This window comes from Ochotona princeps, chromosome X (genome assembly GCF_030435755.1).
Source record: "Ochotona princeps isolate mOchPri1 chromosome X, mOchPri1.hap1, whole genome shotgun sequence".
Classification (NCBI taxonomy): domain Eukaryota; kingdom Metazoa; phylum Chordata; class Mammalia; order Lagomorpha; family Ochotonidae; genus Ochotona; species Ochotona princeps.
The window spans coordinates 73447390-73467468 of record NC_080865.1 but is presented as its reverse complement, the minus strand read 5'-3'; the positions used below and the strand labels follow the sequence as shown (position 1 = coordinate 73467468).

The 20079-nt window shown below is 38.8% G+C and overlaps 1 protein-coding gene across 4 annotated transcripts in view; it reads left to right on the top strand.

Annotated features, from left to right (window-relative positions):
- AMMECR1 (AMMECR nuclear protein 1) overlaps window positions 1-18733 on the top strand; it is a 121895-nt gene extending 103162 nt beyond the window's left edge. Inside the window, exons 4-8 of one of the 4 annotated variants that reach the window (XR_009244593.1) lie at window positions 6602-6692; window positions 8035-8131; window positions 11288-11361; window positions 13178-13252; window positions 18606-18733. Coding sequence is in view for 2 of the 4 variants with exons in the window: in XM_004590187.2 (XP_004590244.2) it covers window positions 6602-6692; window positions 8035-8131; window positions 11288-11402 (303 nt within the window). In the remaining 2 variants the exon portion in view is untranslated. Of the gene's footprint in view, window positions 1-6601; window positions 6693-8034; window positions 8132-11287; window positions 15736-18605 lie in introns of those variants that run through there. The other 3 variants (XR_009244592.1, XM_058659112.1, XM_004590187.2) reach the window with 3 other exon arrangements.
- The last annotated feature ends 1346 nt before the right edge of the window (window positions 18734-20079 follow it).

The window sequence follows — 20079 nt, the reverse complement described above, 5'->3', positions numbered from 1 at the left end:
ATGTACTATTTTTAATAAACAAAAATGTTTCATGTTTATAAATTTTAAGGTTTGTAAAAGTATAAACTACTGAACCAGAGCAGATACTTGACACAGACATTAAGCTGCCCCTTGGGATACCTACACTCAAGATCAGAGTGCCTGGGGTTGAGAACTCAGTCAGTTCCAGCTTCCTGACAGCATACACTGTAAGAAAGTAGGTGGCGGCTCAAGTACTGAGTCCCTGGCATCCACATGGAACACCCAGAATGAGTTCTCAGCCTCTAACTTGGGTTTATTCTGGGGTTTGCTGTTGTATGCCTTTGGAAGTGAACCAGTGAGTGGCAAATCAGTCAGTCTCTTTCTCCCTCTGTCAAATAAAATGTCTAAACAAAAATTTTAATTACTAACAAAAGATGAATTACAGCAACACTGTTTTTCACATTTACAATTTCGTTACATTCATAAGGGGTTATGTTAATCAAATGGCTATCGTCAGAACTTCAGACCTGCTTCCGAGGTTGGTGGTTGAATTGATACAATACCATGACTATGGGAATCTGAAGAACAGATGTAAATAGTCAAATTTAGTGGAAGTGTCTCATTAGGATCCACACAAATTGATATCAGACTTTATAATTATATTAATGCTTTTAGACCCACAAAAAGAGTTAACTAACACTGAGTAGGCCCAAATGTGAAGTTTGTTCCTGATCTGTGTTGAGTTTGCTTTCACTGGTAAAACAAAGAGGATAGGCAGAAGTTTGAGCTAGAGTGGGACAGAAAATAATGTGGTGTTCTAAGTGCAGGAGTAGAACATACTGCACTGTTTTATGCCTTAGGAAAAGCAACATGTAACAACTGTCCTCCAAAAAATATGTGGCATTCCAGATGCCTGGACAAACCCATGGGCTGCCAGTGCAGTGATTGTTCCTGTGTGTGCTATCCAAGGCTGTTTTGTGAGAGAGCATATGTGTCCTTTGAAATACCAGGCTCAGAAAGGTTAGGGGGTGTGCCAACCATCCCAAGCTCCACTCATTAGGAACAAACTGCTTTCATTCACTGTAATAGCACTGTCCTATTGAACCTAGCAGGTCAGAGTCATGTGAATGGCCAGTAACTAGATGCTTTTTTCAGCACAAAGCATATTTGGCCAGATGATTTTATCCCAAAAGACATGTCAATTTCTTTGACCTCCTAGTACACTCAAAAGATGAGTAGGGTGAACCGCGGCCATGTTGTTATGTGGAAGCCAACATTTGGCTGTGAAAAATGGGTAAAGAGTAGGGTTGACATGACATTTGTTAATACATGATGCAAATGCATCCTGAAGAATTGAGACTGTTTCTGTTGGCCAGGATGTGTATAGGGCAGATTAAGCTTTTTAATTTTTTTAAAATGTATTTATTTTTATTGGAAAGGCAGATTTATGCAGGAGGAGCTATAAGAGAAAGATCTTCCATTTGCTGGTTCACTCCCCAAGTGGCTGTAGCTGGAGTTGAGCCAATCGAAAGCCATGAGCCAGGAGACTTTTCCAGGTCTCCCATGTGGATATAGAATTCCAAGGACTTGGGCCATCCTCTACTGCTCTCCCAGGCAACAAGCAGGGAGCTGGATGGGAAGTGGAGCAGCCGGAATACAAACTGTACCTGTATGGAATCCCAGGACTTGCAAGCAAGGATTTAGCCTTTGCAGCCATCACGCTGGGCCCACAGATGGAACTTTGAGGGTCAAAACTATGGAGGTAATTATAACCTGAAATAGTCAAAGATATGCATGGAGCCTACTTAGTCAAAGAACATATTATATTCATTTATGCTTTTTAGTCAGATGAGGCTTTTTCTGTTTCAGCGTATTTGGTTGTGAACTTGCTGATGAGGCTCACAGGCAAAGAAAATGAAAGCATTTTGGCAACTGTGATAGTGAAACAGAGAACTTAATACACTCCTTAGAGGCATACTGGATAAAATGTTATGCCTTGACTTTACAATTTTGAGGAACATAGTATGGGCCATATATTATAGTAGGGTGGGAGAAAGCACTTTTTTTTAATGCTCTTGTGTTGTGGGTCACTGCATTAAAGGATGATAGTTTTAAATAAAGCCACATCTCTAACAAGGGACCAGATAATGAGGATAAATGAAATCTGCTGGCAGTCTCAAAGCTTCATTTTAGCCATTATTTATAATCTCTTCTCCTAGCAAACCATTTACTGTGTAACAAAATCGACTAATTTGCATTTATTTCTTCTCTCTGTATCCCATATTCTCTCTGAAAAAGGAATGAACACATAGAGAAATGGACAAGAGAGAGGGAAGAGGATGGGGCTGAAGCCAGGTGGAGTTGGGGAATCATAATCCCCAAACTGGATAATCAACTCGAGAGTAATCAAGATGTATTTTCAGGTCTTAACATTAATCTTGATATTTAATCATTCTGGACAATGTTGGAATCGACATATTGTATAATAGCATTAATAAAAATTACTTTTTATGGAATGTTTCAGAATAAATATGACTTTCTTTTTAGCACGAAATAGGAATCTGTTGAACTGGTCTTAATGTTCTCTCAGCACACACAAATAGAGCTTGGTTTAATTCCATATCCTCTTATCTATAAGTCCTGCATTTAATTTACTACCATTCCAGTTGATTTATAGCTTTGCTTAGCAAAAGTACAGTCTCGATTAAAAGGATATTCTCACGTGGATGCACCCTTTTTTCTTAGACCTTCTAATCATTTTGAAAACGACCTGTAGATTCCATCATAAGGCTAGCTTTGCAGGTCTGCAGTTATTTCTCACTTGGCTATACTTTGGACAGTGGTAAACTTTGTTAGGAATATGTGTGGTGACACAATTTTCTCAGATACTGTCTCTGTATCCATGTTCAAAGCTAAAAGACTTTAAAGATAGAGTTGTAGAGCAGGTCTACTTTAGGAAATACCAGCTCCCTAGCTAGCTCATCTGTTACCGAGCTGACAGCTGGGGTTGCTGTGGCCCTTAGGCTGAGGGATTCTTCAGTCCATGTGCCAGAGGACTCAGTTGTTACGCATGAGGGTTCCGTTTTGGAGCTGTATCTGTGACCAGTGCCTCCCTGAAACAATATGGGGTGCTCATCTCAGTGGAAATAACTTAATTTTAAAAGCCAGTGGTTCCCACAGGTTGACCAGAATTGGTCATTCTCCACAGTGTGCCATTTCCCCTTCTCCTGTTTTGATTGTGTGGTATGACTGTTGGGTGGCATCTGTGATTCTCGGAGCAATAAAATGCTGTTGCTCAACAGGTGACAAAAAGCTTTTATGCTTTCATTCTGCTAAGAACATTATTACCTTTCTCTTGATTCTGCCAGCAGGAAAAAAAAATGAGTCACTCTTATTTGGGCTTTATAGCTTAGAGGAGGAGACTTTTGACCTATGAACAAATTTATTTCTCACAAAGGATTCACTTTAAAATCTCTATACTTGCAGTTCAATTTACAGCACTTTTAATTGTTCTTAACCATAGGAATTCAGAAAAGAATTAAAAGTCAAATGTGGCACTAAATCAAACTAGGAAATTTTTAAGTTTTTTCTTTAATCAAAGTTGATGCTGGAGCCTTCTCAGAGTACAAAAGTAAATGAAGCAATGTTATTCATGAGTAAATTTTATTTTAACCAACATGTTCTTTGATTTTGGTCTAACCTCATATAAACAGCTTTATTCAGATTTTCACATACCATACAATTAGTCCTAACCTCTTTAATTGTTAAATTATAAGGCTTTAAAATCTCTGACATTTTTGTTGGAGAACACAGAATGTGCTACTATGAAGAAAGGACTTATGTGTCTAAATTACACCCATTTGCTTAAATCACTTTTTTTCAATGTGTAGCCAAATTTTTCTTTCAGAACTAGAAATGTTATTAGAAGTGATCTGGTTCAATTAGAATAAAAATCACCCAGGGAGCTATTCTTTTCTCAAGTTACACTTGGCTAAAGCATTAAACCTCCTGAAATTCTGATCAACTGTTTTCAACTTCCATCCCCTCATGCTTATTAAAATATCACTGATTTCATCTGACACTTTTATCTCTCAGGTAAGAAGACATTCTCTCATAGTTTTGAATGGACACCTTAATAAACACATAAGTTCTTTTCAATTTTAGCATGGCAGCTTTGATAAATAAAATTAAAGATTCAAAATTCCCTTCACTGAATGATGGAACATAAATTACTTATACTGTGTATTTTTAAAAACAAATTATGAAGAATCTAATATTGCTGAAGAAAAAAATGCAAAGTCACTGATCAAGAAGTCAGTATACAGGAAAGAGCTGGCATGGATTGGCTCATGCCTTGCTGGGTGGGACACAAAGATTAGTCACTCCTCACCATGGTGTTGAGGATTTTCCTGCACACCCCCCCCCCCAAAAAAATGTTCTGCACATTAAATGTCGACAAATATCTTGTTAGAGTTACAAGCCAGTCTAGATTATCCCAAAATCTGCCAAGATCAACAAAATTATACTTCAACACAACAAATAGCTAAATACTAAAATGAAATAGACATGAGACAGCTGAATGGTACCCTATAGCCTTTTCAAGGTATATAGCAGCCGGTCCGGTCCTGTATATAAACTAAAATTGAGATGTCAATGAGCTAATCATAGGTTGTGGTTAGGACTTGTTTTTTGTTATTTTGTTCTTTGATTTTTGTTTTTTGTTTTTTTTTTAACATACTGGTTACTCAAAACCATGTCAATTCCATAATATTGCAAATTGCTGTTGATGTTATATTGGGACTCTTAATTGACTGTGATGATATTATACCAGCTCTGATTTCGGACCAGAAATGGTCTCCCCAAGAAACTGTTCAACCCATCTGGACAATAAGTAGCTGGACTCCATGCTTAATATATGTTTGCAAGGAAAGAATCTTGATTGAATTTGAACTGTAATGCTGCATCAAGGTGGAGGAATCCACCAGGGAGGAGGGGGAGGTGGATTCCCAAAGCCTATGAAACTGTCACATAATGCTAAATATTAATTAAAAATAAATAAAAAAAAAGAAGTCAGTATACAGAAAATGTTGGAATTTGTCGTTGTCTCAGTGCTATGTCAGGCATGAAGAGATTAGTAGATCTCCTTTATCCTGAAAATGCCTGAGAGTAAGCACTCATATGTCTTCTCAGCTGCCTACAGTCATTTCCTACAGGGTACAGGGAGACCTTATTGTGTTCATCATTAAACAGCTGTGCTCTTGTATTTTTAGTAGAAGTACATTCATAAGAATACTGCTATTAGATAGGAGAAATAGCCATAGAGATATGCTTTAATAAAAAACAGAAACTGTTCAGAAGACTTGATAGGTTTCAAGGGATGGGTGTGTGAAGGCCTGGGGAAAGAACTAAATGGATTTCCCAGAAGACCTTTTAATTCCTGAAAAATTGGAAAATTTTAAGCTGAGGGCAGGAGATGTAAAAGAGGTTTTCATTTGTACCATTTCCTCTTCAACACCCATACACCCATACATCTATACAGGTAGAATAAATGTCTGTGATGTTACTCACTGTCTCTGAAAAGATGCCTCCATCATGGGTAATAATGTTCCCCTGATCTTACATGCGCCCTCCAGTATCTGGCCAGCCTGACACGCCACTTTGGAACCAAGTCAACCACAGCTTTGGGAGAATGACATGGATTGTTACGCTTTTGAAAGTTGGTTTTTATTATCGCTGTTGCAGAGTTAAAAAGATGTAATGATTTTCATCATATGGAATGCACTATTGTAGATGAGACATGAAGAAACAGGATAGGTTCCTTTTAACTGAACCCTATTGAAATTAAAAAATGTATCGTTAAAAAAAAACTAGAAACTGCTTACATTTATTTAGAATACTATCTTTTTTAGTGTATCACCAAAAGCCTGTTTTGTGTAAAGTTGTTGGGCTAGGATACAGAGAAACTGTGAAGATGCCCTACTCCAAAGAGGTTTGAAGTCTTTATTGCTCTTAAGTGGAACAATACTGTATAAGGACAACTATGAAGATGGACTGGGAGGCAGTGCCACTGGCCTATAGGAAGTCATAATATGGTTGTGTTTTTTGTTGTTGTTTTGTTTTAAAAATACTATCTATACTGGTTGTTTCCATCTTTTTTCCATCTCCTCTGGTTGTTTTCCTGAATACATGTAATTCAAGGTTGAAAGGAATTAGGCAGTTTGGGAAGGTGTCAGCACTAGATGTTTTGGAACTCATTCTGAAGTGATGATTGTCCTTGCAAAACAGAATGTTGGTTATCTATCTCTGAAGGCAGTTTCCTTCTTCTAGACCCTTACGGTTATAAGCTGCAGTTCGGGAATGGGGACAAGGTTCTTGCCCTAAACTGTCCTATCCTATGTGCAACGGCAGAGTGGTTCAAGTCTTCTAAATGGAATAGCACAGCCCAATGCATGTTGGGCACACACATATCAAAATTTTCGTTTTCCATGTCCATCACAGTGATCATCAATGAAAAGAGAAAACTGATATGCCCTTCTAAAAGGGAAACGAAGAACTGAATTCTCTCAAAAGCTCAGTTATAACCATTTCTTTCTGTTTTTGTGAAGAAGACTGTACTAATAAAACTGCCAATTTCTTTCAGGTGGGTGTACATGGCATTAGAATAGAATTCATCAATGAAAAAGGATCAAAACGCACCGCCACCTACCTACCGGAGGTTGCAAAGGAGCAAGGTCATTGTTGTACTTTATTTCATATGATCTGGTGAAGAATTTAAACAAGTACACAAATTGAAGTGTGACATCTGACCTTGCAGTTATGTTTTATAATTGATTGATGTCAAATTATAAGGAATGAATTTCCATCACTGCCACTGCAATGTCTATATCAAGTTGGTGAATTACACAGAAGTTGAATTTCTGCTGTGAAATTGGATAGCATAAGCACAGAAGTATTTTTTTAAAAAAGAGATTAATAAAAATTGTGTTTTCTTTTGGGCAACAGTTACTACCTTCAATTGTCATTTCCCCATATTCCACTGTGCTTTAGCCTTGTGGTAAAAGAAGTCTTTTGCTTGATAGTCATATAGTTCACTGTCATGGTCAATATCAAAGGTTTCATTCTTAGGTGGTTTCCATTATCCAGTTCTGCTAATACAAGTATGATAGACTTCTCATTAAGATTGGGAGCATTATGAATATATGTAGTGTTTTATAAGATTAGTTTGTGCTTCCTAATCAACATTTCCCTGTATTACACACAGTACAGACCATTACAATCTACACAGAAAATAGCCTTTCACTCTGTAGTATTTTGTCCTCATTACACACTTAAAATATAGTTTTACATTCATTAAATAAGTCTTGTGATTTTTGTAGAGATTTTTATTATCAGGATAAAGCATCATTTATTTCCCCCATGTATGTTCATACACATGGGAGATACAGAACAACAAAATATAAGGTCATCAAACTTCCATGTAAGAATATTAGATTTTATGTGCATTGCCTTAATCTTGTCATGTCATTGAATTCATGAAACATATGTTAAGAGATAGAGGGTCTCATATTTATGTATGTATGCCATCCATATCAGAATCAATAAAAATGCCTTTGAATATTGCACACAAGTATGCTCAGTTGATTAGAGATGATATTATTACAAATAACAATTACCATGAGGGGGTATGGGAATCCTAACTTCTGCCATTTTTGTCATGGTCAGATATAGGTTTTCCTTCCTTTTAAATATGCCAGTGTTGGAGGAAAGGACAGTGGTTGTGATTTGTTAGATTTGTGACTGAGCAGTTTCTGACAGGCTCTTAGACTCCTTGACTTCAAATATGTGGTTGAAATTTTTAAAAAGCTGGTATCATTAGCTAAAATTTAAAGTGTGTGGTGATGATCCAGTTTCTATGCAGTTTCTTAGCTCTTTTGTATGAGTGTTTTTAGGACCAAAGAAGTTGATGCTATTTGGTGACAATAATAGCTGATCTCTGCAAAGACATTTTGTATTTAGCCAAAAGTACTTATTGCATGTGCTTAACTGGAATTTTATTGGCTTGGCTCTCTACAGGATGGGACCATATTCAGACCATAGACTCCTTACTGAGGAAAGGAGGATACAAGGCTCCGATAACTAATGAATTCAGGAAAACCATAAAACTGACCAGGTATAGAAGGCATTCTCCAACACAAAGCTAACCGTTATATTGCAACGTGAATGAAATGTTTGGTCTGGTTTCTGTTTAACCAACTTGCTTCTTCTCTTTTCTGAAATAGTGGAAATAATAATGGAAGAGCCATACTAAGGGTAGATGGGATGGAACTCTGCTTGGTGGTAAAAGCTGTATGCCCATCCTTCACATCCTGAGCTGTGTGTGATTACTTTGCTTTATACAGGCAAGCCATCTGAGAAGTTAGACTGTTTACTAGAGAAAGTACCCACAGCAGCTATTAGCTGGTTTTTGACCACAGGATTCTGATCACAGTCCTCATATTTGATTTTTTACCTTAGAATGTTGCCAGTGATTGAAGTCTACCATGAAAACTTCCTGTAAAACACAACTGATCACTTCTCGGCCTTTTGGCTAAGATGAAGTGTAAAACACAAAGGAGCTGAACTGAAATACTAAATAAATTTTGGCATCGAGTAATATGGATGCATATTTAAAAAGGAAAATATCAAAAATTTTATGAAAATGAGTTGTTTCAATTCCATAGAATGGCACTGAATGTGTATAGCCTAAAACTGGAAGCTCAGGGAAGTTGCACATTTGAAAATGGCCCCCAAAATTACTACTCTCTTTGAGCTCACAGAAAAGCCAAGCATATGGGGAAAGATAATTATTGATCTAAAACAGAACATTGTGGATGATATAAGATCATAAAATAGAGAAAGAGGAACTCCACAAGGTGGTGGGGTAGGTGGGTAATAGGAAGTTTCAAAGAGGAGGTTAGTTTGGCGTTTCAGTTTAGGGTTGGGCTTAAAGAGTGGATAAAATGTAGAGTTAAAGAAGCCAGTGATTTCCTTCAGGAGGATCTTGTGAGTTTCAAAGCATGCAGGTGGTAAACTAAAAAGTAAATCCTGAGGCATGCAGAACAGTGTGATTTGGCTTGGCTTTCAGCGTACAATGAAATGGTGGTCACTAAAAGTAAATATGGACCAGAAAGTAGGTTGTGTTAGACTCTGGAGGATCTCACATTCCAGGCTAAGAAATTTGGACCTGATTTTATAGGCAGTTGATAACCACTGAAGGGTTTTAATCACCTGAACTTGAGATGTGTAAGGTTGAATTGGAAAGAGGAAAATAAGTTAAGAAGTGTTGCTGTTATCTAAGAATCTGTGACAGCAGACCAAAGGAACAATAGAGCTTTCAAGGGGAGCTGTGGCAGTGACGTAGCAAGAAAGGTGGGGACAGATATGAAAACATGGAAGAAATGAAAGGATTCAGTCATTATTTGGCAGTAAGGAAATCAAGGCTTTAGTTTAGATAAAAGGACCAAGGTTGCGCCTTTAGCCAATATGAAAACCGCATGAGCAAAGTCAGCTGCATGCATTGGTTCTGGATTATAAGGGGTTCCTGGAAATTCTGTATAGAACAATCTGGTAAGTTACAGAAGATGCATGTCTCTAGAGATCACAGCTAGAAATGATACTTGAAGATCATCTGTAAAGGGGTCATATTTGAAGCAGTAAGGAGAGAGTTCATTGACATGACTTAGGATAAAGAACTAAGAAAAAAAAAAAAAACAGGAAAACCCAGAGGCATGGATAGGAGGAGCAGTGAAAAAGATGAATCATCTGAGAGGCAGAGGAGAAGCTGGAGTTCATGGAGGTATAGAATACATGGGCATCCCTTCCCCATCCCTCTCCATCCCACTTGGAGCCCCACATCGGTTGCAATCACCTTATCTATATAACAGACATTTTCAAAGTTAAGGGCCTGGGGCAGTAGTCTATCGGCTAAAGTCCTCGCCTTTCACGCACTGGGATCCCATATGGATGCCGGTTTTAATCCCGGCAGCCCCGTTTCCCATCCAGCTCCCTGCTTGTGGCCTGGGAAAGCAGTCGAGGATGGCCCAACGCCTTGGGACCCTGCACCCGCGTGGGAGACCTGGAAGAAGCTCCTGGCTTTGGATCAGCTCAGCTCTGGCCATTGCAGTCACTAGGGAAGTAAATCATCAGATGGAAGATCTTCCTTTTTGTCTCTCCTCTTTGCTGTATATCTGACTCTTCAATAAACATAAATAAATCTTTAAAAAAATAAATGAATATTGTTTTAAAACTTGAAAAAGAACACTTGGGACGAGGGAGCTTCAGAAAGGGAATGGTGAGTGGCAGCGCCATCAAAAAGATCAAGGAGAATCCGGGGCTTCCTTCTGATAGAACAATCTACACATGACAGAGGAAATGGTTGCCAAGGAGCAGTAATCAAGGAATAGTGTAAAATAGAAAAGGGGGCCCGGCGGCGTGGCCTAGTGGCTAAAGTCCTCGCCTTGAACGCCCCCGGGATCCCATATGGGCACCGGTTCTAATCCCGGCGGCTCCACTTCCCATCCAGCTCCCTGCTTGTGTCCTGGGAAAGCAGTTGAGGACGGCCCAATGCATTGGGACCCTGCACCCGCGTGGGAGACCTGGAAGAGGTTCCTGGTTCCCGGCTTCGGATTGGTGCAGCACCGGCCCGTTGCGGCTCACTTGGGGAGTGAATCATCGGATGGAAGATCTTCCTGTCTGTCTCTCCTCCTCTCTGTATATCCGGCTTTCCAATAATAATAATAAATCTTAAAAAAAAAATAGAAAAGGTAGAAAATGTACATCACCCTTTTGAGAAGTCTAACAATGGGAAGAAACTAGACACAGGGAAGATGGAGGGTTCAGGACACCAGGATTGAGGAACTGTGGTGCTTGCTGCTTAACCACTAGATCTAAGTAGATGTGTGAACAGCAGAGGGAATGGTAAAGGGAGGAGAAATGGAAGGTATCTGAAAAAATTAGTTGTATACATGATAGTAAAAGTTGGCTCTTCCCTGCTTCTCCCTCTTAGCAAAGCAGGGCTAACAGAGCAATAAAGTTTCTAGAAGAAATATTTAAACAGGGAATGGTAGAGAGGAAAAAGGAATGGACTCGGAGTTTGGATTCCTGAATTCTGATATTAGTTTTGTGGCCTAGCTCTCTGATACTACCAGTGTGACCTTGACCAAGTTACTGCTTCCCTTTGAGCCTTTTCCTGATCTGTAAAATTATCTCTAAGCTCCTTCCTCACCTTAACCGTGGAATATCACCTATTTCTTAATGTTAAGTTTTCCCTTCCTTGACTTTCTTCCAGGTACCGTAGTGAAAAGATGACCTTGAGCTATGCTGAATACCTTGCTCATCGCCAGCATCATCACTTCCAAAATGGTATTGGGCATCCCCTTCCACCATACAACCATTATTCCTGACACTGAGCCGCACAGCCAGTCACTGGGCCTCTCTGCAGACCTCTTCCCAGGAGACCCTACACCTTCTTGGTCTAGCTATCTCTTTTACTGTACCATTTTATGATGATAGTTTCCGTTGCCGTGGTGAAGCTTTGACATAGTTAAGATCATCATGGTAACGGATAGAAATTGGCATTTAAGATCATGTTTTATTATTTCAGATCATTGATTTTTTTTTGCAGCATATATAACTTTTGGGGTTTTCTTTCCTTACAATATTATATAGACTTTTGCTTTGCTTTCTGAGTCAGGTTTCTGTCCCTGTCTCCCCTCCTCCCTCCCTCCATCCCTTCCTTCCTTCCTTCCTCCTTTGGACTGTGGATGGAAGAAAGCATGCAGTTTTAAGGATTGTATTTAGGTTTGTGTTTAGCCTTCCTGAGTTATATAGTTATTTTTTGATAGCAGAATTTGGGAATCATTCATATCAAATTCAGGTATTTGTATATTACTCTTAATTTTGTCTAAATTCACTTTGCTAAGATATCTTAGTTTTGGGGTCTTTACTTTGTAGGTATGTGCTTTTCCCGTGGTTAAAACATATGAATAGTCAAAATTCAGAGGTCCTTGATAGGCCTTGTCACAGAGAATGAAAAATCCTCTTGGCCTATTGTGCTGGTTATCATAGAAAGGAGAGACTGCCTCATCACTTTATAAAACTATTTTATGAACTGAAACACTCTTTGAAGACAATACAAGCTACCAGTCAAATAGGCTACAGAAATCATTTTGAAGGACAGCAAATATTAGGAAGTGAGCAGATAAAGAATTTAGTGCCTTTGAGAATACTATTAATGGAATTAAGAGGGGTACGAAAAAGGCAATTTAGAGAACTATTCTTGTAAAAGGCTTATTGTTTCTATATGTGAAACAACAGATTAGACAAATTCCTTACTCTTAAGTATTTTTTTAAGATGGAGAAAATTATTTTGAGCAAATAACCAAAAAGAGACATTTGTCTATTTTATATTAATTTAAATTTGCTAGCTTTAGGTTTCAATAAATCATAATTGGCCAGAGACAGTTTCAGCTGCCATCCAAGAATATGATAGAGATAGTGTAATACAATATAAATTCATATATGCTGTGATTTCAGATATGTTTATCATGGGGATAATATTACTAGTTTCAGAGATACTATAAAATAGTTTGAATCTCTTTCTGCACTACAGATTTTTGATTGAGTCATGTTTACCATGTGTTTAGCATGTTGTGTTAGAGCTGTAAAAATAGAGTTGGCATTCAGATATGCTATTGGTAGAGCCCAGCTCATTGGCAGGGCTAGGCTTCCCATGGTGCATCTGAAGAGAACTTAACTGATGCCAATAGAGACGGTCTGTATGTATTTCCCCGGGAAAAAATAATAGATGATTATAGAGAAAGATGATTTTTTCATTGTATGGTAATAAATATATATGCTTGGGGGAAATGCATACATTTTAAAAAGGAGAACAATATATCAAGTGATGAATTAAAGTATGCTACAGAATGAATAGTATAAAACTAAGAAATGTCACTGAATATCAAATTGATATAGCTTATGTATATAGTTGCTGTGACAAGTGACAGATTGCTAGTTCAGAATTCAAAAATTCCTTTCTAGTCTGTGATATTGGCTACGCGACCTTCTGCTTGCCACTGGGACAGAGCAGACTGCTACAGCATTTGATGCGAGTCCTTAGATGTTTGTTGGTATCCCTTCATCCACAGCATCCATTGTTGAAATATCTACTTTTCAGTTGTGATGCCTTAACTAAGAAGCCAATTGCTAGCCTGAAATGCGATCTAGGTAGCCACTTCCATTGAGCTGAGAGGTGAGTCAGAAAAAGTTCGCTGTTGGATTTTGGAAAGGGATTTGAGTCCTGTCATTTCTGCTTGGGAGTATTTTGAAGCAGATTAGTCTTTCAGTTTAAACAAGCAGACAAACAAAAAACAAATGGCTACTTGATGGAAACTTTTTGCCCTTATAGGGAAACTGAGCACAAGTTAAATGATATTATCTGCTGCAAAAAAAAAAAAAAAAAAAGAAAAAAAAAAAGAAATAAAGAAAAGAAAAAAAATACAAAAAAAACACCCAAACTGAAGATAGACAAAATAGACCAATATTGTTATGAAATCCATCATGTCCATCATCTCATCAGTTCAACAGGCTCCTCGTCCTGGATGAGCTTATGGTTAGACTTTTTTTGTTTTTTTTTTTTTTAAAGAAAAGATCTATTACATGCATATATGTGTGTGTATGCATATACTTACAGATACATACATACATATGTGTGTGCTTATGTATTTAACGGTGCTAATCAGTCTTGAGCAGGTCACGTGACTGGTCATGCGGACTCTAAAATCATATCAGATTTTTATAAATTCTTGATATATGCAGATGTTATACAGATTTTCTTACCAGTGTAATAATGTTATACTGAAGATATAACCATCCTGCAGGCTTCAAAGGACGAGGTCAGCAATATTTCCCACCATGGCTTGGGGAAAAAGGATAGTTTGTCTCCTTTTGTATTCAAGTTAATGCACAGTGCATTTTTGTCTCTAAGTAGCTGTTGATTACAAGACTTTGTAGTGTAAAGGGTGTTATACAAACTGTAATGGTGTGCTTCAAACAAATGCTACACCTTTTCACCTTTGTCATGTATTACAAAGCTGTTAAATATGTGGTTTGAATTAACTTTGAACATGTTGAAATATGTAGCATGTGTCTTTAACTCTGCCGAAGATTCTAATTGCACAGGTTGTGTTCTAGCCATTTGTGATTTATTTGTTCAGAAACACAAATGTGAATTACACTCAGCACCAGAATATTGTATAAGTTCAGTGATCTTTGAACAGCTCAGAAGTAATACTTGAACTTCATTTGAGTAGCACAAAGTTTACATAGCCCCCTTTAAATGTTGATCAGTTCCATTTAAGTTTTCTGTTTTCAAATGCAACTGGGTATTTTTTCCTCTTGGAAAATAGTACGTATTTGTATTTTACTTTGGTATGTAGCAAAGGCTTCCATTTCTGGAAGGGTTTTCTTGTTCGTAAACAAGGTCAGCCAGGTACCAGATTCTAAAAGAACAATTCCTCCCCAACCCCAGCACACACACATGCCCTCCCCCCCTCAAGTGGCCTTCTGACTGCACGAGCACGTGCTACTCCCCTCTCCATCTCCCCCCACCGTGAGAGGTTGGTGACATTGATGGAGGAAGTGCAAGGCTTGCCCTTTTCCCCCAGCCCAACTTAAGGCAGTTTTAAGATTTTTCAGTCCAGAGTATACAGTCCTGAGGCCCAGCACACCAGAAGTTTGTATACTGGCCTATTTTCTTGTCTTCAAATGTGCAGGAAATTTGAAACTGTTATCTGGAATAGGTTCCATCTCTTACGTGTGTTAGATCAAACCAAAGAAGCCCCCAGCCATGCCCAAATGCTGCTCCAAAAGCCTGCCTTCCAGTCCTTACAAAAAACTTGCAGGATTAAATGTGTTAACTTTTTTATTTTTGTACAGTTTCTAAGTGATTTTTGCTAGTGATGTTAAATTGAATTAAGTTTATTTGAGGGGTGTGAGCACCTCTTCCATTTAAATAAACTGGTGACTTTCCTTTTATTTTTTAAAAGTGGAAACCCATTGTGTGCCTCTCGATTTAAGGGTTTCTGAAAACATTATTCTAAAGACCAGCATTGATTCTTTATATACAAAGATATGTTTTTCTTGTTTTTTATTACTGTTTCAGAAGAAAATGAATCTTTTATTTTGCTCTGGACCCAGTAAGTGTGCTGGTACATAGACGCACTGAGAAAATAAACTTTTGTAACCACCCTGGACTGCTTTTGTATATCAAAGTCGATTACTTTTAAAATATTTGGAACTAGTTTCTAAGTTATTTTAGTGTTTTATATGTTCCCCAAAGTTACTTTGAATCTGTCACCAGCATAATGAGTTTTTGGTGATCCAATGGTGAGACTTGTAATGAGCAAAAAGCTACCTGGAGTAGCTCTTCTTTTCCTTCTTTCTTAGTAACCTGTTTTTGATTACAGTAAAATATCACGGATTACCTGAAACCCCTTCCAGTATCACTAGCTCCTTTTTCCTTCCACGTTGAATTGCTTAAATAGTTTGAAGAAACTATTGGACATGGGCATTTTATATGACATGTATGGCTTTAAAATATTAGAAAATGAACAAAAAGAGTAAAAGAAGGTTTATTTGGGTCTGTAAGGTATGGCTGTGGAAAGATATTGTAGTAGTTTTGACACTATTGTTATTACCTTTAAAATCATTTACCCAATAAAATGTTAAAACTGATTGGTCATTTGCTGTTTCTTTCTTTAACTTGCCTCATCCTGGGATCTTCATCTCGGTGGTACTTCTGAAAGGCTAACAGTTGAAGACTCTGAAGTAACACAGTTAGGAACTGATGGTGATTTATTTTCAAATTATCCTGTAGGAGATGGCACATGGCTGCAGGTGCTCCCATGTGATGTGCTGATGTCATCCCTTTATCTCACACCGAATCCTGGCTTGGTGATGTGGTTTGGCCTGTATTTGGACAGTTTGATCTGGCCACAGGTCAAGGCAAGTGCCAAGAATTGAATTCTGGTGGCAGCTTAGCCATGTGTTAGTTCACTCTAGATGCCTTTCAGTCACTTAGCGGCTAGTGGGCATTTATCTTTGTGAGCCAGTTGGGACACTATCAGTGCTCCCCAGAGAAACCATGAGATAAGGTGAGAGCCTTTCCTTTTGCTATCAAGATTTGGCCATATTCTCATTCAGGAAAGAATCTAGAAAATGACCAAGATGTGGCTACCCAGAGCTTGTTTCTACTCAGCCATATAGTAGGCATTCCATGCACTTAAACTTGCTACTTCCCAGTCCCATTTCCAGTTCCAGATTGGGACACTCAATATGAGCCTGGGGCAAATGCCTGCATTTAGAATAGGGCAACTGGTGCTACTAACTTTCAAGGGCCAGATGAGAGCGTGCAGCAAGAAAGGAGCCTGGGAATTGGGGGAGGGGACTACTGCTGTCAGCTGCTGCCTGAAGTCTTTGTCTATGGGAAAGGCTACCTTGGACATTGTGGAAATACCTCTGGCTCTTTTGAAATAATTTGCTGTCTCAGATTCCATATGTGCACTTCAGATTTAGTTCCTAGTTGAATGTATGGAAGAAAATTTTCTGTTGCATCTCTCCAAAGCCCTGGTGCCATGTGAATTTTATGATGTGTGTTTGTGTCAGTCTCAGCGGCTAAAAACTGCCAATGCAGATCCTAGACAACTATTGTGGTTTTCGAATAGTGCTCCATTAAAGCAGCCATCTGTTCAGGGTTTACCCATTTTCATCATTTGTGCTTAATGGGACGTAAGATTTTTTTAATGATTTAGGCAATATTAATAGTTTCAGGTGCAATGAAATAATTTAATGAGCCCACAGCATTCTTTTTTTTTATAGCATTAGTGGTTAACTCAATGGTCTGGACAAATTTCAACTTCAGTAATCACACTCCACCTACCTAAATTCTTCCCAGAGTTTAAGCATTTTCTCTTTAGATTTCATGGCCCATTGAACACTTTTTAAATAGCTCTGCTGCTTCAGAGGATAAGCATGGCTGCGTGGGACGAGGCAGTTCCTCTTTGTGGATGAGAAATACTATCATCTCCAAGGGGTGTGAGCTAGGAGCAAGTCTGCTGTGCAGAAATCACACCAGGATTCTGAGCTGCCAGCCAGGAAATCCAGTGAAGGGCAGCCCACTCAAGACTGGCTTCTCCCACTTGGCTGCAGCTCCAAGTGTGTGAGCCAAGACAGGTTGTGGGTGTGGCTTAAACTCTGACAGCAGTTTCCCATCTGTTTGCCTAGGCTTTTCACCTATAGGAGGAGATGATGGGGGATGGTGCAGCTGAGGCAAGCCCTGGGTGTAATGTTGGTGGATATATTTAAAGGCCTTCTTTAACATCTGCAGCCCTACAGGACAGGCTCTTGTGCTCCACACCCTGAGCCTGCTGAAGAAATCTTTCAAGAATTGAAGGAAATTGCCTTAGATACCAAGCACTATTCTGAAACCAGTCTACTTCCTTATCCCAAGAACTTTAATAAAAGCCACCTTTTAAAATGACTTCCCCGAGTACAATAATGTATCCCCTCCACGTATACAAGGGGAATGTATTTCCAAATCTCTAGTGAATGCCTGAAACCAGAGATACTATGGTACCCTATATAGGCTGTGTTGTTTTCCTTTATATTAATAGCTATGTTTGAATTTGCATATATTAAGAGATTAACAATAATCGTTCATCACAAAATAGGTCTTAACAGTATATTATTAAGATTGCAGTGTCATTAATATTGCGTTTCAAGACCATTGTTAAGCCAAACTAAGGTTGCCTGAGCACAAGCATCAGAAACCCACAGCAATCTAGATCCTAACTGAGCCGGCTAGTAAGGAACTAATGGCCTGGGAGCCTATATAATGTGCATATGCAGACAAAGGGATGATTCATGTCCTGGGTGGAACAGAGAGGGATGGTGTGAGATTTCATCATGCTACTCAGAATGGCACACCATTTAAAACTTAGGAATTGTTTATTTCTGGAGTTCTCCATTTTTGGAATGCACTTGACTGGGTAACTGAAGCCACAGAAAGTAGCTACTGTATTATGTTTGGCAGGTGTTGACTGCATCTCTCAGAGTGTTTAAATAGACCCGCCCAAAGAAGAAACGCAGACCAGAACTTGCAGACTTCTCTTATGACAGATAATTACTTGGTTCGAGAGGGGTACGATGCAGCTCCTGCTAAGTCTGGATGGATCATGCAGCTGGGTGGTGGCTCTGTGACAAGCCTTGCTGTTCACCAGCTGCCATGGTGTCCTTGAGCTCACAGGGCTGTTCCAAAAGGAAACGTCCAAGTCACAAGGGACAGGCCATTTGTTCACCTATTAGTCCCCCTCCATGGTGGAAGCAGCTCTTTGTCTTTTATTCAAAATCTTAGGTGGCACCATTGTGTTAAAAATATGAGACTAGAAGTAGTATTTGTTTGCTGTAACGTAAAATGTATACCAGCTATAACACTATGCACATATGAAGCTGTTTGGATAACCATACAAGTTTCTAATTGGAAAAATGGATGCCAGTTGAACTTGTTTTCTGCACTGTTTTTATCATTTGTTCTGGCTGCCCAGCAGCAATGAAGCCTTGATTTGCACAGAGAAGAGGGTCACTTGTTTGTATAATTCTGTGGAAGTGGGTGAATACAAGGGAACTTCACAAAGTTTGTGGGAAAACTGAATTAAGCGTAAGTTTATTTTACTGCAAAAAATGTCTTAGATCCCAGCAGTTTTTTTAACGTTATGCATTTTCCATAAAAATTTTGAACACTCTTTGTATAGGCCTGTATTTCAAAGTCCCAGTGTAATAACTTTCTGAGCCAATGAAATATTAGGCTTACAAGAAGCTACGCAGTAGACACCTCTCTCCTGCAGTCTGAACAAAAATGTCTGAGTATACTTGCTGATTCATTAATCCAGTGGTGGTCTTTAGCTGCCATTCCAGATGATAAACACAGTATGTGTGTGTTTGTTTTAGGTTTTATTGCAGTTTAAAAAGTCACATAGGTAGTGGTACAGTGGGTTAATCTACCACCTGCCCTGTAGGTATCCCCTATGGGCAGCAGGTGAAGTTCCAGCTGCTCCACTTTTGATCAAGCTCTGTGCTAGCATACCTGGGACAGCAGCATAAAATGCCCTAATGCCTCAGGCCTGTCGCACATCCATCTGGGAGACCCAGAGGGAGTTCCTGGCTCCTGACTTCAGTCTTGCCTAGCCCTAGCCATCACAGCCATTTGCGGGAGTGAAAGAGCAGATGGAAGAGCTTTGTCTCTCCCTGTCTCTGTTACTCTGCCCTTCAGATAAATCTAAAACAAAATGTTAAAAAAATTAAACATACAAACGTAACTTTTTTTTACTGTTTGTGTTACATTTTCATCAAAACCCCAGGATACCACAAGACAATCTGAAAACAGCTGTTGGAGGCCCAACATGCTAACTTATTTTAAGATAATTTGGGAAGCCATCATTTGATGAAATTATAGCTTGCTTTGTTTTTGTTTTTATTTTTCCTTTTCCTCCAAAATGTCAGGCTCAATGTGATTCACCAATATTTCTGGAGTGTCTGCCCCCAACGGATGGCACTATGCTTGGTTTCACAATGTAGTTTTGAAAGACAAACTAAAGATTCACTCTGAACTAGGAAGTATGTGCAGCATCTATGTTTCTTTCCAGTTGGAGGTCCAAGTAATACTAATCTGTCTTTACACGTTCTCACTAAATGATACCCACCTCAAAATGCCATTAGAATACAGTTGTAGCTGGCCCTGTTGAGGAAGGGATTGTCTTTGGCCCTCCATTACGTCAGTACCAGAAGCCATCCCACACTGGGCAAGGATCACGATTTGCTTAGGGGAGGAGGAGATTGTTTCTACTCTCACAACATGGCTATCATGTTCCCTAACAAGAATGTGCATGGTGGCTGGGAGAGAAGTTAAGCAGTACAAGGAAACTCCTAAATGCTCATAGAAAAATGTGCACATTCAAACAATATACACATGCATTTCAAACGTTCTTTGAAGCAAAAGCTTATTTTATTTTTAAAAATTAATAA